Below are 26,019 nucleotides of genomic sequence, written 5' to 3'. Positions count from 1 at the left end.
TAGACACCAGGAAATTGTATAGGGGAGGGAGGGGCCACTAAACACCAGAGAACTGTATATGGGAGAAAAGGGAGACCATTAGACACTGGGGAACTATATAGGGGAGGGAGAAGAGGCAGTAGACATCAAGGAACTGTACAGTGGAGGGATGGAGGCCATTAGACACCAGGGAACAAACAAAATCAATCATCCACCTACCCTGCCTTCAGAAAACACAAGTGGGGGTGGAAAGAGTCATAGGGCAGCTGGTGCAGTGTTGAACTAGTCAGTCCTAGACCTGTGCTTTGTTTTGTTCCCCCCCCCCCCCCTTAAAATAGGCTTTCATATTTCCCTGTTTAAAAAAATATGAAAACCCCTTGTTTTATTTTTCTTTGTTAACAATTGACTACAATATAAATAAAGTCATTTAGCATTGAGAATGGATTAGAATGCCAATAAATAAAAAGCTGTGTTAAAGGGACACCTGTAATGACAGGGATATGGAGGCTGGCATATTTATTTCCTTTTAAACAATACAAGTTGCCTGGCTGTCCTGTTGTTCCTCTGTCTCCAATACTTTATGCTATAGCCCCTGAACAAGCATGCAGCAGATCAGGTGTTTCTGACATTATTATCATGACAAGATAAGCCACATGCTTGTCTCTGGTGTGATTCAGACACTACTGCAGCCAAATAGATCAGCAGGGCTGCCAGGCAACTAGTATTGTTTCACAGGAAATAAATATGTACATGGAAGGGAAACCATAGCTAATCTGCTATGTCCAGCCACATGTTTTTTCTATAAAAATCGGACTTTTATTGCACCTGTCGAGCGGATCTCTCTATTTCTTCTACTCAGGATAATAAATATGGCAGCCTCCATAGACCTCTCACTACAGTTGTCCTTTACACTTTTTGTTTGTTTTTGACTGGAACTGTGAGAATACAGGAGTTTCTGAATGCTGCTCTTTCCTTTCGCAGTTGGTATTTCAAAAGTGTGGGCAGAAAAGAAGCAGAGCGGCAGCTGATGGCGTCCGACAATCAGACCGGAGCCTTTATGCTTCGAGACAGCGAGACCATGAAAGGTGATTAAGTGACGACCTTTGTGTAAGGAACACTGTGGAACCACTGCGTTTCATATGCATGTAAAATAAAGCAAACAGGAATCATGTTTACTAGTCAGCCTTCGCGATAGACAGAGCCAAACTGAGGGGACCGAGTTCATCGGAAAAAAATGCTCTTTTTTTAATTTTGTCAAAGTTAATGAAGGAAGAGAAAAATAGATATTGGTGGTTTGCACGTGCAAACTAGGGTGCTAAGTAGTTTGCACGTGCTAACTACAATGCTAAGTAGTTTGCACGTGCAAACTACTTAGCACCCTAGTTTGCACGTGCAAACTACTTAGCACCCTAGTTTGCATGTGCAAACTACTTAGCACCCTAGTTTGCACGTGCAAACTACTTAGCACCCTAGTTTGCACATGCAAAGCTTTTAGGCGTGATAACTCAGTTATCACGCTTTTGTGAATCAAGCCCTATAAGGGCAATATAAAATAGTGACAATAGAAGGGCAATATGAAAGCTTGGCAGATTAGCTTTTTTGTCCCTAGGCTTGGGCAAAGGACTAGGGGAAATGATCTACGCATGGAGGAAAAAGTTTTTGCCATCTATTTAGAAAATGGTTCTTTACAGTAAGGGCTGGGACCCACTACAGCGATTTTGGCTCGCTGAAAATCACAGACGATTCCAAAAAACTTTCCCAATGTATTTGAATTTTGGGGAACCTTCTAGTGCGATTGTGATTAGGATTAATCGTAATTGAAGGACATGCAGCATTTTGGGCATGTTTGCGCTCAATGCTATGTATAGAAGCTTTTGAAAGTGATTTTGCAGCGATTTTGGGGCCAAGCGGTTTGATTTTTAAATAAAGTTAAATATACTTACCAAGTGTCCTGATGTCCGGCTTTTGCCCGTAGCCCCGTCAGCTAGCAGAAGAGGTCACAGCTTCTGTGATTGGGCCTAGAGAAGCACCTATAACCACTCTGTTAGGGGGCGGGGCTACGGACATAAGCCAGACATTGGGACACCTGGTAAGTATAATAACATTTATTTAAAAAGAAACAAAAATTAAAGAACCAACCAGCTAATGGTAAATATAGTCACAAGAATCTTTATTTACACACATGATAAAGTCACAACATATAGTTCATATGAAATATATAGGATAATAATATACTCATATGCTTATACCAACACAAAAATAAAAACACTTAAAAACACATAATTGCACAGCTAAGCCATCTGGTCACTATTGCACATCCCCACAATGGTAAACCAATCAATTAATTATTAAATCTATCTCCACTCAGGGTTTAATATAAAGCCCACGAAGTGAAGGAACCCGGGTTCAGTCTAAAGTGCAGTGCATAAACATAGTAACAAACATCATTTCATATAATGCATATTGCGTATTGCATAAACTCATGTGATAACATCCTAATACTGAATAAAGCAGCCCATAGATAAAGTACACAAAGTGAGTGATAGAAGAAAAGTGCTAGAAAAATAGCTAATACTTAGACCAGGTCTGAATGAACGGGAGCGCAAGGTGGCAAGACAGGCAGGGGTTCCCCTCAAGGTAGGTCCCACTAGTTCCGCGGATCTCCGTCCGCTTTCTCAAGGAGAGGAGAGCGTAATGGTGCAGCCGCCATTGCGGCGTTTAAATATACCTAGGAAGGAGAGGAGAGTGCGTCATGGATCCCGTCCGCCGGAAATGACGAGTGCGGCATAGAGAGCCAGAAAGGAAGGCGGAAGAGAAGAAGAACCAACGTGGCTTGCAAGGATGTGAAAAGCGTGTAATACTGCCAGTCCCCACAGTGTGTCAGCGTGCACATCTGAAAAAAATTATTTTTGTGTTGGTATAAGCATATGAGTATATTATTATCCAATATCCTATATATTTCATATGAACTACGGTATATGTTGTGACTTTATCATGTGTGTAAATAAAGATTCTTGTGACTATATTTACCATTAGCTGGTTGGTGCTTATTTAATGGGCCGCTTTCTTCTAATCTGATTTAACATATATTTTGACCCTAGCACATCCAGCACTTACACATAGGAGTGCGGATACCCTTCCCTTTTTGTGTTAAAAATTAAAGAACCGCTAATCGGAAGCGCTGTACAGGTTACTGTACAACGCTTAAAATCGGAAGGAAATGCAATCGGCCTAGGCAACTCTGCACACACAGCACATCTGTGATTTAAAAGCGCTGCAGCAATTCCTAGTGGGTTCCAGCCCTAAAGAATGGTACACACCATGCAATTTCCTGTCAGATAGATGGGTTGAATAGATAATTTCCGACAGGTCCAATCTGATTTCCGATCATTTTTTTGATCGATTTACATAGAAGTGATCAGAAAATCGATCAGCAAAATGTTAGAAATGATCTATTGACCCATCTATTTGATGGGAAGTTGCATGGTGTGTACCAGGCATACGAGTGATTACCATAATATGTGGAATGTATTACCACAGGAAGTAGTTATGGCAAACTATAGCTGCATTGAGGCCTGGAACCCACTGAAAACCGCAAACGCAAAACGCAACCGCTAGCGTTTTGTCTGAGCGGTTTGCAGGCGGATTCATGCGCGTTTTTGGTCGTGTTTTGCAATATTGTATTTTTTTCCCCAGCGGGTGCCTAGCGTTTTGCGTTTTGCGTTTTTATCCTGATTGGTCCTGTGAATTATTTTTCATTTTGTTACAGTGTGCTGAACCGCAAAACGCTAGCAAAACCGCTCAGTTTAGGTTTTGCTGAGCGTTTCCGCTAGCGGTTCAATACTTTACATTGAAGCGCTAACGCTCCCAAAATGCTGCACGTCCTGCGTTTGCGTTTCTGAGAAACGCAAACGCTCCTGTGGAAGTTGACCCATCCATTAACATTAGCCCAGCGTTTTGGCAAACTGCTAGCGTATCGCAGTGCTGCCAAAACGCTGCCAAAAGCGCTCCTGTGGGTTCCAGCCCTGAAAGAGAGCTTGGATGCTTTCTTTGCATTGAAGGACATCCACGGCTATAATTACTAGGTAATGCCCGGTGGTGTTGATCCAGGGATCTGAATGCCATCTGGAATCAGGAAGGATTTTTTTCCCCTTTTGGGGATGATTGGACCATGCCTTGTAAGGGTTTTTCGCCTTCCTCTGGATCAACAGGGATATGTGAGGGAGCAGGCTGGTGTTGTACTTTGTTTTCTGGTTGAACTCTATGGACGTTTGTCTTTTTTCAGCTGAAATAACTATGTTATTATTAATAACACAAATTATTTGCCCCAAGCGGCAGATTGAAAGATACAGAATAAACCAAGGTAAGTGGGAGCGGGGGAGGGGTTAATACTTGGGGGCCATTCACAATTGTCGTAGGGAATTCTGCATGCAACTTCCCGCATGCATGAATTGGTGTTTCCGATTTTTCGGGTATTTTTTTGTTGAAACTTTTGTGCATTTTTTTGATTTTTGAATGCCAATTTAAGTTTTGTGATTCTTCCATGAATTTCATTGAAGTGATTTTATATGAAAATGTATTTTGAAAAAAAAATGTTTATGTGAATTTTCAGTGCTGCCATTGACTTACATCAAAAATACAAATCGCCCATGAAAAAATACAGACCTGCCGTCTGAATTTAAAACACATGAAAATCGGAAAAAGCAACTCACACAAAATGCATAAACATTGCGATGCCATTGAAAAACAGAAGTGCAGTTTTTGCACGATTTCAGCTTGCATGTTTCAGTTCATCTGAACCCCGCCTTATGCATAATACTGTATATATTCACTTTATGTCATTCAGGCTGCTACTCGCTGTCCGTCAGAGACTTCAACCCTCAGACAGGAGTTGCGGTGAAACATTACAAGATTCGCAGTATGGACGACGGTGGCTTTTACATCTCTCCCAGGAAAACGTTCAAAACGCTGCATGAGCTGGTCAAACACTACCAAAGTAAGACCTTTTTTCAGAACGGATACATGCTGTTTTTTTGGGATGATAATCTGTGTATTAACATGGGATGAGTTCACTTAGAAACTCGGTAGAAACAGATATTTCAGTGTTAGGTGCAGGGCCGGCTCTAGACTTTTTGCTGCCTGTGGCAAACTTGTAAGTATGCGCTAACCCCCTGCCTCCCCTTCCTCAGTCACTGTCAGACTCCCCACATTGCACAACAAGCTGCTTTTCCCCAATGATGACCTCTTCACCTCGCTCTCCTCTCGCTTCTCCTCCTACTCTGACTGCATGCTATTAGTGTAAACACAGTACAAACATGCTGCCCCTGTAATACCAGCGCCTGATGCAAATGTTTCACCTTGCTTCATCAGCGAACTGGCCCTGGTCAGGTGGATGTTGGGACAGTAAAGGGCATGTGTTCGTTTGGTGAATCTCTGTAAATGGTGGAATTACTGGGGGATTGGGTTCTGCAGCTGAAGAGTGTACAGAAGCTGTGAGAATCTGGCCTCTTCCTACCCCCCTCCAGTGGCGTAACTAGACTTAAAGCAATCATTAAGCCAAAAAAAAATGAGTTTTACTCACCTGGGGCTTCCAATAGCCCCCTGCAGCAGATCGGTGCCGTCGCCGTGCCCCTCCCGATCCTCCTGTCCCCGCCTCAGCCACTTCCGGTTTCGCCGTCAGGACCCGACAGGCTGGGAACGCGAGTCATTCTTCGCGTTCCCAGCCACAATAGCTCCCCCTATGCTGCTATAGCAGCATAGAGGGCTGCTATAGCAGCATAGAGGGAGCTATTGTTGCTGGGAACGCGCGTTCACTCGCGTTCCCAGCCTGTCGGGTCCTGACGGCGAAACCGGCAGTGGCTGCCGGCGGGGCCAGGAGGATCGGAGTGACACGGCGAGGGCACCGATCAGCTGCAGGGGGCTATTGGAAGCCCCAGGTGAGAAAAAATATTTTTTTTTTGGCTTAAGGGTCACTTTAATAGGGCCCTCCTGCAAAAATGACCCCCCTTGGTCCTCAAACCCCATGAGGGTCACGTGATCAGGTGGAGAGAGTGTTTCGCTGAGAAGCAGCGTCTTGAAGCAGGAGAAAATTACACACTCTTCCGCTATTCTGCATGGGGGGAGGAGGTGGCAGGGACGGTTTCTGAAATTTTAACAGGGAGGTGTTTTTTTTTTGCTAATTGGCTGCACCTGCATTTGGGGAGAGAGAGGAGGGGCCCCCAAAGCCTCTGGGCCCCCCTGCAAAGGCAGGGGTCGCAGGGGTGAATGCTACGGCTATGCCCCCCTCCAGTATAGGCATGGCCGGATTTCTGGCAAGGCCACATAGGCCATGGCCTAGGGCACCAGATAAACAAGGGGCGGCCTGCAGACAGTGGGCATTATTTGCAGGGCATTATTTGCAAGTGTCCAAACAAATGAAAGGGGTCAGGATAACTGCACTATTAGTACCAGCTGGCATCTGCCTGTGCTGTGCTACAGGCAGCTGCAGTCCGTTAATTAAATGTTTGTGAACAGTGTGTGACTAGCAAAAAGCCAGACCTTGTCCAATGACATAGCAGCAGCTCCAGGCAGTTACAGAAGGCCGGGTCTCACGCACTTGGTGTGGGGAATGAAAGGACCAGGGGCAGCACCAGCAAATAGTACAGAATACTGAAAGCAGCCTCTCACAGTACCCATTTCTTAATTATTGATTGGCCAGCGCTGTTACCCTGGAGACAGCAGTGGGTACAGGACTCACTTTTACGTGTTGCTGACCCCACCCAATGTCCAATTGTGAGCCACTTTTGACAATGTGTGTGTGGTGGACGGCTCCCACCACGCCCATCACCTGTAGATCGCTTCATTGACCAGTTCCCCCGTGTGACGTGATTGATTCACTTCACGTTGCCATGGAGACCTCGGCACTAGCCGCAATAGTGGACACCAGCGGCCCAAAATTTTTTGGGTGTGTGTGTGTGGAGAGAGGTGGTAGGATACGGTTTCGGTTGGGGCGGCTGGTAATAGTCGGCCTTGGGCGGTAAGAAGTACAAATCCGGCCCTGAGTATAGGACTTCTCGCTCTAGCAATCCACCAGTAGCTGCTGCCCACCTTCCATGAGTAGCACAGTAGACCAGTATATATTACCTGCTCCAGCACCTTGTCTGCTCATCCTCACTGCAGCTGCCCGCCACTGATTCTCGCATGATGGTGGTTTGGTGGCCACACTTTTTTTATTTGGGGGAAGGGCAAGGGCAAGTAGTTATACTTGTTATGGGGAGAGGGGAGTTAGGGTAACTACCTGTGTTGGGGGGGGGGGGGGATGGTGATGCCACGTATGTGGTGAACACAATTGTTATGTTGGAGAGAGAAAATATTGGCCGTATTAACTATGGAGGAAAGGAATGGTGGATCAGAGTCCCCAATCTGCTGCATGCTTGTTCAGGGTCTACGACTAAAAGTAATAGAGGGGGAGGATCAGCAGGTTAGCCAGGCAACTGGTATTGCTTAAAAGAAAATAAATATGGCAGCCTCAATATCCCCCTCACATTATGGTTCCCTATAGATAATAGGGACTGTCCCATTGGAGTGTATACCTAATAGGGACAGATCCAGAGCTAAGATTTAGGCCGTCACTGGAGTCTCAGGAGGAAATTAAATAATAAGCAGATGACTTGGCATCCAAACTCGGCACCATTTGTATAGCTTCTGATTTATTCCCTGCAGGAGTTCTGATGTATTTGTTTTTGTTTACTTGCAGACAATAATGACGGCTTATGCCAGAAACTCACCAAAGCTTGTAAAGCTGACCGTCCGGAGAAGCCGTGGGAGAAGGACGCCTGGGAGGTGCCGCGAGATTCGCTGAAGCTGGAGAAGAAGCTGGGTGCCGGGCAGTTTGGCGACGTTTGGTTGGGTAGGCAACACATTTCTTACATAGAGCGCTGTAACAATTCACAATGAGAACAAGTCCCTTTCTGAAAAGCTGCTCAGCCCCAATCAGGAGAGCAGAGAGGAAAGGGAAGCCGTTAGACCAGGAGCCGGGCTGCAGGGCCGCCTTCAGAATTTTCTGGGCCCTATACTGGGCAAACCAACTGCCCCCAACAATGCTGTGGTCGATTTCTTAATAAAGTCGATCGCTTTGTCGATGGAATCAGAATCACTATATGTATGGCTACCTTTAGGGACTGTCTACAAACCTCTGTATGATGCCTTATCTACAGAGAGATACGTGGAGGGTGCACTTCTTTTGCGCAGACTGGCTAAAGTTATGGGACCCAGTAACGAAGAGGGAGAAGACTGAGGACGGCGGCGTGGGCGCGATCCGTGCGCATGGGGCTGGAGGAAGCCCCAGGTATGTATAAAACTTTTATATTTGCTCAGCTCTGGTTTCCTTTAACCATTTCAGCCCACGGAGATTTTTCACCTTATGCATCAGAGCAATTTTCACCTCCCATTAATTTGCTAATAACTTTATCACTACTTATCACAATTTATTGATCTATATCTTGTTTTTTCCGCCACTAATTAGGCTTTCTTTGGGTGGTACATTTTGCTAAGAATTATTTTTTTATAAATGCATTTTAACAGGATTAATAAGAAAAAAAATCATTATTTCTCAGTTTTCTGCCATTATAGCTTTAAAATAATCCACGCTACCATAATTAAAACCTATGTATTTTATTTGCCCGTTTGTCTCGGTTATGACACCATTTAAATTTTGTCCCTATCACAATGTATGGTGCCAATATTTTATTTGGAAATAAAGGTGCATTTTTTCCGTTTTGTGTCCATCACTATTTACAAGCTTATAATTCGTAGTATACCCCCTTCAAATGCATATTTAAAAAGTTCAGACCCCTAGGTAACTATTTATGTCTTTTTTTTTTATTATTATTGTAATTTTTTTTTTCCAATAAAAATTTTATTTCGGTAATATGTTGGTGTGGGCAATAAACAGTTAATTTTTAATGTTATTATATGTGTAAATTGCAATGTAAAAAATATGTAGATGTAGTTTTACTCTTTGGCCACAAGATGGCTACCTTGAGGTTTTTTTTTTCTCCTTGTGCTTCTCGCTAACCGGAAGCACAAGGATGACGCGGAAAATTTTACGTGCAGAAAGACTGAAGCCTCTTGTAAGAGCGCTTCGGTTTTTCTGCTGGGGACACGGATCGGTGATCGGAAACCATGTTCCCGTTCACTGATCCCAGGGCTACCGGGGGACAGCACAGGAGCGCGCCCGCGATCGCGCGTGGGAGTGTGCCGAAGCGCGGCACCGCAGCAGAGCAGCCGCCCGGACGTGAGCTTCACGTCTGGGCTGCAGAAATGGTTAAAGTGAGTCTGAAGCCAGGTTTAAAATACAACAGATACCCAAGGAGGGGGAAGGCTCTGGGTCCTATAGCGCCTCCCCGTTCCTTTCCTGGTCCTGTCGTTCCAACGCTGGCTGCTCTCTCGCGTATGCCCATCCTCAGGAGCACTCATGCACCCAAAGACTTCTGAAGCCTCAGGCAGCGGCAGAGAGAGCAACCAGCGCTGAAATGAGGGGACCAGGAGAGGAAAGGGAAGGAGCTAAAGGACCCAGAGCCTTCCCTGTCCATAGGTGAGTATTTGATTTAGTTTTTTCAGAATAGGTGTCACAGGAGCCCTAGTGGCTGACCGCACTTAGCCTTCTAAACGGTGCCAGCGCACGGATCGTGCGAACTCTGGTCGCAGTCAATGCGCAGGAACCGTTAAGAATTAGCCGCAGACAACTCAGAAGGGAGCCTGTGAGACACGGGTAATTACAACGTACACACGATTCCACGGTATCTGCCACCACCACTGGTATGGGCCAGTGGACCCGATTTACTGACTGACTAGTCCTGCGAATAAAACGGTTAAACACACGGTATTCTGTCTAGCCAATAACAAACAAACAGTAGCGTATCTTCAGAGACCCGGGATCAGTTCTGTGTGTGCTGATAAGCAGGGTAGCGGAACAGTGAATGACTTGGAGGAAGTCTTTTATTCACAGCAATATAAATAATTAATATATACAGACAATTATTAAAATCAGCAATTATTAAAACAGTAATAGCCAGTATAAAAAATAAAAGAAGGGAGAAAAATACTTAGTTCCTGGAAAGATGTCCTTTAGTGGGAAAACTTGTAAAGTTCTTGGTTTCAATCAAAGTTCAGAGTTCAGACCAGGTGGATGCCAGCATATCCTCAAGCTGGCACCGATGAGTTCAAGATGTTTTCAGGGTGGAGGACTCTCTTTCCCAGGCAGCTTATTCACTTTTAATGGAGCTGAGATCAGAGGTGGGCTTCCAGAGTCGGCCCCCAGGCCGGACTATGGTAAACACATCTGGGCAGGGGCTTTAGCAACCTCATAATCCTGACATGTTCCCTAGGCAGACCTGCGCGGCCGGCACACAAATAATAATTACATATTCTCGATCCCCAGAACCTACCGATTAATATGATATCAAACTTGGGCATGTTTGCATGCCCGGTTAAAGAACGGTGGAATTCCCAGGGTTCTGGTTATGCCAGTGGCCCAAATTTAATATCAAAACACTCACAAGATCCGGACCAGCAGAATGATATAACTTCCACATTTCTCACCTGAACGGTATTGCTTAAACATGCTCAAAATCCTAAACTCCATGCTTTCTCATGTGGCTCCGGCCGGTCTGAGCAGAGCAGATTTTTGAATAGCCCCCTGCTGGGAGCTCATCCTGTCTTTCCCAAAAGGCAGAGTGAGTTCTCTGCTGGCTAATTAACATCTAGGTGTCACCTGGTTCCCAGAACAGAAAGGGGAATTGTGCCTTCCACAGGGAATATGTCCAAGCTAATTAACACCTCCCCCCAGGCTCTTACTCAGCTAAGACAGATCCCCCAGCTGTTCCTAGGCAGAGGGATACTACACATCAAATCTTGGTCCTATTGATCTGAAGCGCAATCGCGAGTGCGATCGCTTTTTCTTCACGGGCGGTTCCAGGACGCGTCTGCGGCCCCGCAACCGTCCGTGACAGCCCTCCCTCTTGTCTGCGGCTCAGATACATATCCGCAAGATGTGTGGCGGCGCCGCTAACCTGGCTGATGGGTCTCGAGCTTCCGGCACGGCGGGAAAACCCCTTGGCGCCTGCGGCTTGGTTCCACTGGACAGGTCGCGGTCTGCTACCTTCAGGTTTGGCCCGACATGGACCGTACTGGACAGGGCGTTGGCGCCACTGCGGTCGGATGTGGTGTCTGCCGGGACTGCTGACAACGGGCAGTGGTTTGGGTAGGTCAACAGCCCGCCCACGCAGGGGTTCCCTGCGAAGTGGCTGTGGACCTAAGGGAACCCCGCGGGAATCCCTGGACCTTCCCGGCTCCTGACAGACTGCACATGCTTTGCAGTGGTTTGCTACATCCCTGTTCATCCTGGGCCAATAAAACTGCCTCCGAATACCTGCAAGTGTCTTGCGGACACCAGAGTGTCCTGTCAGGGAATTATCATGTGCGGATTTCAGCACATGTCCCCTGAACGCACTCGGGACCACAAGCCATTTGGTATTCGCATGTGATCTACCGGTAGGGGGCTGTACAGACTCACTGTACAGTCTCCCTCCTTCCCAGGACACCTTGAAAGCGGCCCGTCTGCGAGGGGCTCAGCGGCTTGCTGCCTGAGCACCTCCAGGCTTGGGTCACTTTGTAGTGCGGCTGAGAATACAGCGTTGTCAGTTTCAGCCAACTGGCTCATGTCACACGAGGCCAGCGGCTGAAAGGTCTCATCCCTGCGGTCAGAGGAGGGGGAGGAGGCCGGAACCCCCTCCACCTGTTCTGAGCTCGGGTTCTGAGCAGTGCAGCTGCGCGGTACTGCTAGCACAGGTACACTGTCAGAATGGCACAGACGGACATTACTCAAATCATCGTTGCATGCAGTAATGACATTGACAGGTATAGACATTTTTTCATCACAGACAGGTTGTACAGTAAACTCAGGTACAGTTACAGCATCATCACAACAGACAGTCTGTACATCAAACTCAGGTGCCTTTGAAGCAGGCACTATTGAACCTGGTACCCTTGAACTGGGCACATTCAACCCACCCCCCCTGGTGCTCCCCCAAGTGTATAAAGTACCTGGTGGTGGGTGGAGAGTCCGTCTCCTTCCGTGAGCGACAAGGCGGTCGTGGCAGGTTCATAGTAGGACACAAGCTTGCCCAAATCAGTCCCTAGAAACACAGGGACTGGGAGATCCTTCATAACCCCAACAACCCTTTCTTGGACCCCTCCTCCCCAATCCAGCTTCACTCTCGCGTGGGCTATGTGAAAAAGGGTGCCCTCTACTCCAGTAAGGGCAAGGGATTGGCTGGAGCTGATGCTCTCCTTTGGCACAAGGTGTGAGTGAACTAACGTGATGTCAGCTCCGGTGTCTCGAAATCCGGTGACAACTTTGCCGTTCACTCTAACAAGTTGCTGCTGGTCGGTTCGGTCGCGGATTTCCTTTCCGCGGGCAAACAGGACAAAATCTGATGATCCAGGCTGTGGTTCGCTGGCGGGTTGCCTCTGCTGTGGGTGAGGTACAGGTGATGCAGATGATCCAGGTGCTGGTGGTGTCTGTCTCCGCTCCGGACAGTCGAATTTCATGTGTCCGGGCTGGCGGCAGTAGTGACAGGTGACCTCTCCAGGCGCTGCAGCCCTGGGTGCAGAAGCTGTGCTGGGTGGCCTCTGTTGCTGACGGCTCACAGGGGCAGGAGAGTCTGCTGAGGTATTGGGCTGACCTCCTCTCCAGCTGGATGGGACAGTTCTGCGGGTATCAGCCACCCGGGTAGTTGCAAAAGTCTCAGCAAGGTCTGCAGCGACAGTGGCTGAAGCCGGCCTGCGTTCTAACACAAACTGTCGTACATCAGCAGGGCAAATGTTCAGAAATTGTTCGAGGACTATCAAGTCCTCCAGGACGCCATAAGACCCTTTGGTGAGGCCTAGAGTCCACTGGCGGAGTGTGGTGAGCAAGCTGCTGACCACATCTCGGTACGAATCAGAAGACTTTTTCTGCCAGGCCCTGAACTTTTTCCGATAGGCTTCTGGCGTCAGCTGGTACTTAGTAATGATAGCGTCTTTTATAGCAGCATTATCATTATCCTTTTCCGCAGGCAATTCTGCGAAAGCATCAAGCGCTTTGTAGCGCAGCAAAGGTGTCAGATGTCTGGCCCACTGGTCTTGGGACAGACGATACTGACGGCATGCTTTTTCAAAAGACCGCAAAAACAAGTCAATGTCTGTGTCCTTTTCAATATTAGCAAATTTAAACTTTGCACTTACGGGTGGTGCAGCTCCTTCAGCAGGGAGGCTGGGCGGTGAACTCCGGCTGGCCTGTTGCACTTTTGCCATGTTTAGCTCATGCTGTCGTTGGCGCTCCCGTTCTCGCTCAGCGGCATCCCTCTCCGCGTGGCGTTCTGCAGCAGCAGCAGCCTTGCATTCTGCAGATTGGCGTTCCCGCTCCTCACGGGCTTCCATGTACTGCATGTACTTTTCCAGGTCAGTCTCCATCAGCTTTCGTAATGCCTGCTGCATTACCGGGTCAGTACCAACGGACAGTCCAGTACTGGCCGGTTCCAGGCGAGTACCTTCAGAAACTCTGGGATTGGGGTCCACACTGACATTCTCCTGCGTAACTGTTGATGCAGGGCCCTCAGGATGCACAACCTCTGTACGGTCAGGAGTCTCAGTCTCTGGTTCCCCTCGATTGTCAGATGGGCTGGTATCCACTTCAGCGGACACTCCCGGCTCCCGCAGTTGCTGGGTATCCCATTGAAACAATTCCGTTACCAGGTCCCCTTGTTTCTTGCGGCCGACATCAATGCCTCTCTCTTGGCAAAGATTTTGCAGGTCCGCCAGGCACATTTTCTTGTAGTTCCCTGACATTTCCACGCCAGATAAAATAAAACTTTTGGGGAGGGGTACTGGCTACACAGTCTCTCTGTATATATAAAAAATATATTGCCTTCCAGCTACACCAACGAATTAGTTCGTTTCTTGATAGCGCTAGCGCTATCTTAGATACTTTCAGCACAACACAGGTCCCAACCGCTGCCTAACACTGTCACAGGAGCCCTAGTGGCTGACCGCAATTGGCCTTCTAAACGGTGCCAGCGCACAGATCGTGCGAACTCTGGTCGCAGTCAATGCGCAGGAACCGCTAAGAATTAGCCGCAGACAAACCAGAAGGGAGCCTGTGAGATACGGGTAATTACAACTTCACACACTGGTTCAGGATAGATCTGCCACCACCGTGGTTACCATGGGACCGAGGAGCCCACTGACTGACTAGTCCTGCGAATAAAACGGTTAAACACACGGTATTCTGTCTAGCCAACAACAAACAAACAGTAGCGTATCTTCAGAGACCCGGGATCAGTTCTGTGTGTGCTGATAAGCAGGGTAGCGGAACAGTGAATGACTTGGAGGAAGTCTTTTATTCACAGCAATATAAATAATTAATATATACAGACAATTATTAAAATCAACAATTATTAAAACAGTAATAGCCAGTATAAAAAATAAAAAAAGGGAGAAAAATACTTAGTTCCTGGAAAGATGTCCTTTAGTGGGAAAACTTGTAAAGTTCTTGGTTTCAATCAAAGTTCAGAGTTCAGACCAGGTGGATGCCAGCATATCCTCAAGCTGGCACCGATGAGTTCAAGATGTTTTCAGGGTGGAGGACTCTCTTTCCCAGGCAGCTTATTCACTTTTAATGGAGCTGAGATCAGAGGCGGGCTTCCAGAGTCGGCCCCCAGGCCGGACTATGGTAATCACATCTGGGCAGGGGCTTTAGCAACCTCATAATCCTGACATGTTCCCTAGGCAGACCTGCGCGGCCGGAACACAAATAATAATTACATATTCTCGATCCCCAGAACCTACCGATTAATATGATATCAAACTTGGGCATGTTTGCATGCCCGGTTAAAAAACGGTGGAATTCCCAGAGTTCTGGTTATGCCAGTGGCCCAAATTTAATATCAAAACACTCACAAGATCCGGACCAGCAGAATGATATAACTTCCACATTTCTCACCTGAACGGTATTGCTTAACCACCCTGGCGTTCTGATTAAATCGCCAGGGTGGCTGCGGGAGGGTTTTTTTTAAATAAAAAAAAAACTATTTCATGCAGCCAACTGAAAGTTGGCTGCATGAAAGCCCACTAGAGGGCGCTCCGGAGGCGTTCTTCCGATCGCCTCCGGCGCCCATAATAAACAAGGAAGGCCGCAATGAGCGGCCTTCCTTGTTTTGCTTACATCGTCGCCATAGCGACGAGCGGAGTGACGTCATGGACGTCAGCCGACGTCCTGACGTCAGCCGCCTCCGATCCAGCCCTTAGCGCTGGCCGGAACTGTTTGTTCCGGCTACGCTGGGCTCGGGCGGCTGGGGGGACCCTCTTTCGCCGCTGCACGCGGCGGATCGCCGCGCTGCAGCGGCGATCAGGCAGCACACGCGGCTGGCAAAGTGCCGGCTGCGTGTGCTGCTTTTTATTTCATTAAAATCGGCCCAGCAGGGCCTGAGCGGCAGCCGCTGGCGGTGTTGGACGAGCTGAGCTCGTCCAGACCGCTCAGCTGGTTAAACATGCTCAAAATCCTAATCTCCATGCTTTCTCATGTGGCTCCGGCCGGTCTGAGCAGAGCAGATTTTTGAATAGCCCCCTGCTGGGAGCTCATCCTGTCTTTCCCAAAAGGCAGAGTGAGTTCTCTGCTGGCTAATTAACATCTAGGTGTCACCTGGTTCCCAGAACAGAAAGGGGAATTGTGCCTTCCACAGGGAATATGTCCAAGCTAATTAACACCTTCCCCCAGGCTCTTACTCAGCTAAGACAGATCCCCCAGCTGTTCCTAGGCAGAGGGATACTACACATCAAATCTTGGTCCTATTGATCTGAAGCGCAATCGATGCAGAGAATCGAGTGCGATCGCTTTTTCTTCACGGGCGGTTTCAGGACGCGTCTGCGGCCCCGCAACCGTCCGTGACAATAGGTTTTTTTTACTGCACAAAACTTCCTTACCTAAGAAGAGATATTATGGGGTTTGGGTGCCCTCCAGTGGCAGTCAGTAGCATTGCTGAATGCAAATTAAATCCATTAATTTATTTACACACCATAGCCCAATATGCAATCTACTTTTCTCTTAGGTAATATTTTCACAACTTTTAAATAAAATGCATGGAGCTGTCAACCTTACTATCTCAGAAAAACAAACACATAAATAGTAGAGAAATACTTGCTCTACTTACATAACACATGTATTGCACTGTCCACATTTTGATTTTAGTGATTTTTCTATAGTAATAAAAAGAGAAAATTGTTCTTAAGGTAGCCGTACATCTAGCGATATATGGACAGATTCGACCAAGATACAAATCTCTCTCTGATCGATTCTGAAAAGAGAGACACAAAGTGTATGGCGTGTGTAAGCACCCTGGAGCAAAACATACAAGAGAGAACATGGGAGCCCAATGGTGCAGTTTGTCAAAGTAACACAATATGTGGAAAGAATTAAACATAAGGTCTACTCACAAAGGTAAGTTGCTAGGGGCAACCGACCACTGGCAGCAGGTGAAGACAATGAACCCGACTCCACTCGGGGTGGTCCGTCAGGACCTCGACTGGTCGATCTCCTTGATAAAAAGAAGCACTAGGCTTGTGTAAAAACACCGTGGCTAATGCTTATACCCCTTCAACGGGGGAAGTTGAGGGGTAGATTTAGCACATATAGGGGATAAAGAGGCGCTCTGGTTGTATAAAATACATTAAAACAACTAAAAAAGAACAAATCAGGTGGCTCCTCAGATACGAAATTCTTAGACAAAGAATTTTTAATAGCAAAGCACAGGCAACGCGTTTCACGGGTCTGAGCCTTCCTCAGGCCAATAAAAGTGCCGACAGTCTCTAGACCGCTAACTTAGACTTGTGTATAAGTCGACCCCTATACTTTTATGAAGTGAATCAGACCTTAATTTCTAGACTTATACCCGAGTATATACAGTAAGTGTAAACCCCGGAGCGATGTGCGTCATGCACACATGCGCAGACTGAAGGGAATCCCAGTGATGTACTTCCTGCCCAGCTCGGAGTACATCACTTCACTATACATATGACCCCGTTTGCGCACTCTGCCACGGGGTCATATGATTGTCATTTTTTGCGTTGTGGTGTGATGGGGCAGGAGCATCCCACGGCAAGGCAACGCATAAAACAAGTGTTAAACCGTCCTCAAAGTTTTGAAAGATTGCACATCACACTAGCTAGGGAAAATAGTGTTGGGCAATGGTGAAGTTTGCAGGTTAGCAGCAGCTGCTTAGCAGTCAGACACTCTGTCCTATCGCAGCTACAAAGTTTTCTTAAAGGACACCCGAGGTGAAAATAAACTAATGAAATAAACAATTGTATCTATCTTCCTTCTCTTAAAAATGACTTTTTAAGATATTTCACAGTTTTATTTCATATTTAAATCCACTTTTTAAGTTTTTACTGTATTGTTTTTGCTCAATGACACCTTAATTGAAGTATGCCAGAGCTAAAATTGATGAACTATTGATCCTTTTTATCTCTTTCCTGCTCTCAGAAGCTATTTTCTGCTAGGAAAGCGTTTTATAGTTGTAATTTCTTATCAATGAGGGTCACACTGTAGTTTGACCCAGTCCTGACTCAGACAGGAACTGCCACTTACACATCTGATGTTTAACTCTTTCAGGCAGAGAAAGAAAAAAAGTAACACAGCATAGTTATTTGTGTGCTTGGCACTGTACATACACATGTCTATCTCATCATGCCACATGTCACCTCGGGTATCCTTTAACATAAAGAATGCCCGCCTCTAGTAATGACCCTCTTTATTCTTTGTAGCCACGTACAGTGGGCACACCCAGGTGGCGGTGAAGACGATGAAGCCGGGCACCATGTCCCCCGAAGCCTTCTTGGAAGAAGCCAACCTGATGAAGACGCTGCAGCACGAGCGCCTGGTCCGCTTACACGCTGTCGTGACGGTAGACGAGCCCATCTACATCATCACTGAGTTCATGCAGAAGGGCAGCTTGCTGGACTTCCTGAAGAGCGATGAAGGCAACCGTCTACAAGTGCCGCAACTCATCGACTTCACCGCTCAGGTGAGACACCGGGGATTATGGGAGGGGCTCTTACTTGGACTGCAGTCAGACCACTAAAATAAACAGGGACAAATTTATCAAAAACATTTCAAGGAAAATGTAAGCAGCACCCAGGGTCATGTCTGGTCACTTTGAGCAACTTTTGAACTTTTGTAGCCCTTTTTCTCCAGCTTCCCTGTCACTGGGATAAGTATCTGCCCCTGTGAATTTGTTACATGTAGAATATCTTACTTACCTAACGGAAAACTGAAGTGAGAGGAATACGGAGGCTTACATACTTATTTCCTTTTAAGTAATACCATTTTAAGCATAGACCCTGAACAAGCATGCAGCACATCAGGTGTTTGACATTTTCGTCAGATCTGACTGGATTAGCTGCACGCTTATTTCTGGTGTGATTCAGACACTACTGCAGCCAAATAGATCAGCAGGGCTGCCAGGAAACTGGTATTGTTTAAAGGAAATACATATGGCAGCCTCCATATCCTTCTGACTTCAGTTGTGCTTTAAAGATCTGCCATTCTGTCTGGGCAGTTCATGGATCCACATAGCCCAGTAACATTACACCAGCAGTACAAGCAGTTCTGTGCTCACACCTTTCTCTTCTCTAAATCTGAGTACCAAAGAGCGGGCAAAGCTCCTCCCTTGCCTGCTGATTGGACAGTACAGGTCAGCAGCCCAAGTGAGAATCTCATCAGTCTGCTTTTCTCTCCTATAAGCAATATCATGCTGGGCATAAATAAAGGAATACAGAGTGTTGTCCATCCAGTGGCTTAGCAATAGGGGATGCAAAGGTTGTGACCGCACCGGGGTCCCTGGACCAGAGGGGCCCTCCTTCATCTATCTTATTAGCTTTCCATTGGTGCATTGAATACTATAGTAATCCTTAACCTTTTCTAGACTTTGATAATTGACATTTTTCTCCATGTTTGGGACCTGTTATCCCTGCCAGGATGTAGATTCAATTATCACACGCTACCGCTCTCCTGTAGCTGCCACCCACTCGCTCTGTTGTAATATTTCTTGCAAAAACTACCGTCATGCAATGGATAAAAGTTTGTGCACATTTACTATCGCATGTGCTAACGGAAAGGGCTTCAGAACTAGAACATGAATCCAAGATCAGGTGTATGTTTTGGCACCATATTTGCAGTATCGGCTGCAAGCACTGTCTGTTGTGGCTCATCACAGAGGAGTTGATCATTAAGTCGTCTTATTTTATTTGCTGTAGATCGCGGAGGGAATGTGGTTCATTGAGCAGAAGAATTACATCCATCGTGACCTTCGAGCTGCAAATTGCCTCGTTTCCTCCACCATGGCATGCAAGATTGCTGATTTCGGATTGGCTCGTGTGATTGAAGATAGCGAATATACAGCCAGAGAGGGTGAGTAGAAGTCGCATACAAAATACATACTCCGCACCGGTATCCGCCTCATCTAGTCAAGCAGGATTTCTCACATGCTTCATCTCTCTTCTGGAATTCTCTCCTAAAATCTGTTGGACACTCACCAATGTTTGAAATCTTCAAAACACCAAAAAAATTAAACAAATCTCGGCAAGCATATGTTGTGATCTAGGACTAGGTCATTATAGCCAGTTACTGAGCCGCCACTGTTTCTTCCTAAGTAGTGCAGTGTGTTACAGGATTTTTACTAAAGTCCTCAGGATTTCTTGTCTATGTACTCACCATCACTTGCCCCATTTTATCAGCTCACAGAGCAGGAGATCAGAGCAGGGCTGGGCTGTGCAGGATGGTGCGTGTTACTGCTTGGCCCTCATTCCCAGATGAGAGTGGGACGCTGATGGCGAGTCAGATGTGCCCCTCCCACTCTGCACCACATGCCGGTGCCTTCTTTGCCTCTGCCTCAGCCCAGCTCTTACTGGGTCGTGGCAGTATACTGTGTTTTTTGAAAGGTTAGGGAATTATCACCTGTTGTAATAAATCCAAGACAAAAAAATTATTATAAATAATTATCACTGCTGGTGTGAATCACCCAACTGATATTTTCCGTACTTTTACTTTTAGCAAACGCAGGACAGCAGTGCAAACTTTTACCATGTAAAAGCAGAATTTTTAAAGCTTTTTTTTAAGATTTCATGGTCAGCCCAGGAAAATAAAATCTGTCACGACCTCCACTTCTTCCCCCTGTATATGATTAAACCATTAACTGAAACAGTTGACATAATCTTAGTAGCAAGTCAGGTTTGCGCTTTCTTCTTTAACTCTCATTAAACAAGTTATTTTGCTTTGCAAGCCTTCAGTCTAACAACGTCATCTTTTATTTTACCAGGGGCTAAATTTCCCATAAAATGGACTGCGCCTGAAGCTGCCAACTACGGATCCTTCACTATAAAATCTGACGTTTGGTCTTTCGGTATCCTTATGACTGAGATTATTACATACGGGCGGACGCCATATCCAGGTGAGGGTGATTTGAGAAGTGATCCATGAAATATTTTCTTACAAACTAAATATAAGAGTTGGTAGAAATTCCAATTTTAGAAACTCATAGATGGTTGAAGCCTGGAATCAAAAAATAATTTTACTTACATTGCAAAAGCGCTGGCGTGGCAATGATATGCATCACGGAACAGTGGAGTTTTCAATTAAACTGGCCTAACTTGATGGTTGTAGGATCTGGCACACAGGGTTGGTACGAGGAAGCAGGGCCGGCCTGCCAATCAGATTGTTACCAGTTATCCTATGGCGTAGTGGGAGGTGTGGCCTGGTTGATGGAGGAGATGTCCAAAAAACAGGAAGCTGGAGCAGGCTAGTCTATTTGGAACGGAGGGGTGATCCAGTCACATGATCCGCTATGTTAAGGATGCCCATGAATGGTATTTTGTGGACTATAAGACTCACTTTTTCTCCCCAAAAGTGGGGGGAAAAGTCACTGCGAATTATAGTCCAAATGCAAGGATTGCCAATATGAACCTCCAATCCACCGCAATTTCAGGGACTCCAGGTATGTACACGTGCAGATGAGGACACGGGGACTAACAGAGGATACAGGGGGACATGAGGTACAAAAGGGGAATAATTCACAAGATGCCCCTTCACCATGGATGCACCAGGTTTAGTATATTTCCACCACCCGGTTTTTGTCCTTTAAGCCTAGGTGCGTCTTATGGTCAGGAGCATCTTATAGCCCGAAAAATATGGTGCTCCTTTTAGAGGTGGGGAGGCACATATTTTTTTTACAGGACAGGGTAGAATAGATAATATTCAAGATATTGTCTGTAAGACCAAGTTCTTTAGGCTATGGCAGTTCCCCATAAGGTCAGTGAGTCTGAGGCTGTTTTTGCCTCGCCTCCTTCTTGCATGTGGCCACAGTTCAGTCTCTGCATGGGTGCAGAGGACAGAGATTGTCATCGCATGGGAGATGCCTTTACACTTTGTCTCTCCAGAGGTGCCTTTACCGAGGGGATCCTCTATCCAGAGATGCCTCTAATGAGGGTCCCTCTATCCAGAGATGACTATAATGGGGGGTCCCTCTATCCAGAGGTGACTCTAATGGGAGGTCCCTCTATCCAGAGGTGACTCTAATGGGGGGTCCCTCTATCCAGAGCCTCTATCCAGAGGTGACTCTAATGGGGGGTCCCCCTATCCAGAGCCGCCTCTATCTAAATGTGCCGCTACTGAGGGGTCCTGCAGCAGGTCTGAACAATAGATGTCAGGGATAGATAAATGGAGCTAGAACAGCAGCATTACTCGAAATAGAACTATGTGTTCTACTCTTACGTCCGTTTTAAGACGGTGATGAAGCCATGTTGCTGAAATCTTTCATATTTTTTCTTCCAGGCATGTCCAATCTGGAGGTGATCACGTCTCTGGAGCGAGGCTACCGTATGCCATGCCCAGCAAACTGCCCCCAGGAGCTGTACAACATCATGCTGGAGTGCTGGCAGCACAACCCCGAGCAGAGGCCCACCTTCGAATACCTGCAAGGCCTTCTGGAGGATTACTTTACTGCCACCGAGCACCAGTACCAGCAGCAGCCTTAAACCTTAACGGACCACCCAGCCATGCCCCAAAGCTTTGCAGTGCAGAGCCTAATGCAATAGAGCCCGCTATGCCGCCTCTGTGCCAGGCTGTCTTTATCTTCACCAAGCTAAACCGGAAGCCCTTTATCTTCTACCTTATGGAAGGTCCTCACACCCTCCACCCCACCTGTGTGGAGCCGTTTCATACATGTGTGGAGTCTGTATTTTTGCATATTGATTAGGCAGAGTTTATTACAGCTATGCATATTACAGCAAAAACTGAATTCAGCTGATATGTCATAAATGCAGTCCCTACATCCAGCCATTAGAGGGTGCTGTGGCTTAAGAATTCTGCTTTAGCTATGTCAAATTTTTATTTTTGTTTAAATTTGGACAAGAGGAACTATATGACTGCATGCATTTGAGTCTCTGCCCAGTAGGGCGTATACTGTAGGCTCCAAACCAATGCTGTGTATATTGGAGGATTTGACCTGAACTGTGTATACTGGACGATTTTCCCTAAACTGTCTATATACAGTCAGAGACTACGTGCCAGCACCACACCTGCTTGAGGGTCTGACCAGAACTGTTCTAGGGCTGTGTATTTTGGAAGCTCGGAACCAGCACTTTGTATATTGGTCAATTTGAATTCCACTGCAGACTAGAGGATCTAATAAGCGCCAGGTACATTGGAGGCACTGTATTTACTGGGAACTCTGAATTTGCATTCAGCATATTGGCGCCACTGCCTTGCATAGACTTTGGACCTTGTCTTGGACTGTTTGCAGTGGAGGCTTGGACCAGCACTGTTCCCAATGCAGGGACTCTGGCCAGGATTTTTACTTTTAGAACTTTAACCGACAGTGTATACTGGGGAGGGGGGTCTAGTTTACCCCTGTGTATTTCACCAGCACTGTGGAGGGGGTCTAGCTGACTCCTGTGTTTGTGACCAGCACTGTGCATCCTAATCATATGATAGATTAATAAGTATCCATATATTTTAGGACTACTTTTCTGGCTTTGTGCAATAACTCTTTGGGCGATTTACTGAAGGAAGAGCGTTTGTGTTCAATCTATACATCCAATCATGTGCAGGGGAACCGATAAAATAGGCTTCAGCCCTGAGAGGCCTGGTTTACTAAGACAGCTCCAAAGATCTCCATACGTCTCTATTCAGGGTACTGCCATAAGTGATGTGTGATCTAAAGGGCACCTGAAATGAAAAGATTGTTTTCCTTTTATACAATACCAGTTGCCTGGCAGTCCTGCTGACTATTCTGTCACCCACCCTGGACAAGCATGCAGCTAAACTTGTCAGACTTCAGTCAGAGCACCTGCTCTGCATGCTTGTTCAGGGGCTATGGCTAAAAGTATTAACAGAGGATCAGCTGGACAGCCAGGGAACTACTATTGTTTAAAAATACAAACACTCTGCATTTGAGCCTCTGACGAAGCGGTACTTACAATGAAACGGCTTCTAGGCCGCAGTGTTTCCTTAGCCCCATTGCCCTGTTTATGTCTGCCTGTGTCGTAACCCTGGATGAGTAATAAGGCACTGGAGTCTTTTTAAAGCCTATGTGCCTGGCTCCTCTCCTCTTGTCTACATTGGAATCTGCTTTTCACCGTGAGCACAGGTATTTGGACAAGTGCTTTATTTAAAGGGAACCTAAACTGAGAAGGATTTGGATTTTTCCTTTTAAAATAATACCAGTTACCTGCCTCTCCTGCTGATCCTGTATCTGTAATACTTTTAGCCACAGCCCCTCAACAAGCATGCAGATCAGGTGCCCTGACTGAAGTCAGATTGGATTAGCTGCATGCTTGTTTCAAGTGTGCGATTCAGCTACTACTGCAGCCAAAGAGATCAGCAGGGCTGCAAAGCAACTGGTATTGTTTAAAAGGAAACATCCATATCCCTCTCAGTTAAGGTTCCCTTTAAGACACTCTGCCTTGCATCTAGTGCCAGCGATCTCTGTCTACTGTATGCAAGAGATGCAAATTATCATTGATGCAGATTGCATGTAGCTTGCAAATAGCCCAACCCTATCTCACAAGCTGCCTTTGATTGGTTTGTTTCTAATTTAAATTAATTTGCATTAAATGGCTCTGAATGATTAATATCTCACTGATCATCTAACGCCTAATGACGAATTTTTAAATTAATAAAATCCAGGTTTCCTAGATCACTTTAGGTGCCCACTAATGGTATGATTCTCAGTGAAGAATCGCTCAAACGATCAGATAAATGCGACCAGATTGGCAGAAAATAAGTCTCGTTCATATCCCAAATGGCCTGTGAACAATTTTGATGGTGATCGTTCAACAATTTAGTCAATTGGAAAAACTGTTTTTATCATCGGTTGTGATGGATAGGAAGCACAGATTGGTTGGTTGATGATGACATAATGTATTATATTACGACATTTTATTTCCATTCGCATTTACCTGATCGCTAGGGCGATTCTTCGCTGAAAATTAAACCATTAGTGGGCACTTTTAGAATACCCCCACTTGGAAATGTTGGGCCATCGATGGCGATGCCTTAGTAAATCGATGCCAATGTCTGCACGTGATTGGCTGTTGGTACTGAACAGAGGTCACGCCCCACCCCGTGGGTTTTCACTGCAGCCACAGACTGAGTGGAATCGGTATAGACCCCCCAATCATCACAGAGTGGTCTGCGGTACATTGCCCACTTCACCTCTGCATCTTCTTTGTAAAATAACATTCTATTGACTTTTTCTTTTTTTAAGCTACACGTGTGTAAATGAAACCAGCATATTGTACATAAACATATCATAGTGTGTTAATCTTTAATATATACATAAATATTTTTTCTGTTTATGCATTTTAATTGTGTACGTACAGTACAGCAGAAAGGGACTGCTATAGCTACCCATCATTGCTGCAAGCTGTTGTTTCTGCTGAATGGTAATGCATAGGATTGTGATTTATTGGGATCACTCGATCTGCCACCAGATCAAACATTATATAGATCCCACGCTGATCGAATCTGAATTCGGTGCCTGCCCACACACTGCACACAGATTTCCAAAAGATTTAGCTTGAAGTCAACTAGAAATCGTCCCAGCGCCACTTCAGCCTCCCCCACCCACCTTGTGCAGTGTTAACCCCCCCCCCCACCCACTCACCTCACTCACCTCCCTGGGGTCCAGTGCTGCAGTTTTCCCTCCGTCCTCCGAGTGGCGCTGTAACTCTACAGTAAGATTGCCATCTGTCATCATTACAACAGAAGGCGATCACACCAGGGGGAAGCAGAGCCTCCAAGGACAGGAAGGAGAATGGCTACCGACGTCTGGATCCCCAGGGAGGTGAGTAAAAACGCCCGCTGTGCGCTATACTCTGCATAGAGCTCCCAGCGGCTAGCCTGAGCGTAGGTCAGGATTACCGCCAGGGAGGTTAAACTGTCCTCTGGCATGAATCCTGGACTCCTCCGGTGTCTGGCGTCGCAGAGAGCATGTGTACAGCATGAAACAGGCACATGTAGTGACGTTGCTACAATGCCAAGTGGTACCAGCGCTCCTTGTGACACCCTAGGGGGCGAGGATTTGCGGCGACATGGCAGATGAGCCATCAACATGGCACAGAGGGGGGACACATACACTCGACGGGAAATCGAACACGGCTACCGGCGTGTACCTGATCGAGCTCCTCGAGTCAGAAGGTCAGATCGGCAATTAAATTGGCCAACAAAATCAATCAATTTATGGGCACTAATGGGCCCACTAATTATCCTGGTCGCACATGGAGCGTGCCTTAAAGAGAAACCGTGACCAAGAATTGAACTTTATCCCAATCAGTAGCTGATACCCCCTTTTACATGAGATATCTATTCCTTTTCACAAACAGATCATCAGGGGGCGCTGTATGACTGATATTGTGGTGAAACTCCGCCCACAAGAAACTCTGAGGACCATGGTACTCCTGGCAGTT

General features: G+C 46.4%; 1 protein-coding gene across 6 annotated transcripts in view; it reads left to right on the top strand.

Annotated features, from left to right (window-relative positions):
* Nucleotides 1-24,898, top strand: part of HCK (HCK proto-oncogene, Src family tyrosine kinase) — a 292,459-nt gene extending 267,561 nt beyond the window's left edge. For all 6 annotated transcript variants that reach the window (XM_068264576.1, XM_068264574.1, XM_068264577.1 and 3 more), the window contains 7 exons: nucleotides 961-1,064; nucleotides 4,826-4,975; nucleotides 7,715-7,867; nucleotides 17,821-18,080; nucleotides 19,312-19,465; nucleotides 20,373-20,504; nucleotides 21,884-24,898. In XM_068264576.1, the coding sequence (XP_068120677.1) occupies nucleotides 961-1,064; nucleotides 4,826-4,975; nucleotides 7,715-7,867; nucleotides 17,821-18,080; nucleotides 19,312-19,465; nucleotides 20,373-20,504; nucleotides 21,884-22,086 (1,156 nt within the window). In that variant the 3' untranslated portion in view covers nucleotides 22,087-24,898. The remainder of the gene's footprint in view (nucleotides 1-960; nucleotides 1,065-4,825; nucleotides 4,976-7,714; nucleotides 7,868-17,820; nucleotides 18,081-19,311; nucleotides 19,466-20,372; nucleotides 20,505-21,883) is intronic.
* The last annotated feature ends 1,121 nt before the right edge of the window (nucleotides 24,899-26,019 follow it).

Source organism: Hyperolius riggenbachi, chromosome 12 (genome assembly GCF_040937935.1).
Source record: "Hyperolius riggenbachi isolate aHypRig1 chromosome 12, aHypRig1.pri, whole genome shotgun sequence".
Classification (NCBI taxonomy): domain Eukaryota; kingdom Metazoa; phylum Chordata; class Amphibia; order Anura; family Hyperoliidae; genus Hyperolius; species Hyperolius riggenbachi.
Note: the sequence above shows the minus strand (reverse complement) of the source record. Positions and strands in the feature narration are given on the sequence as shown.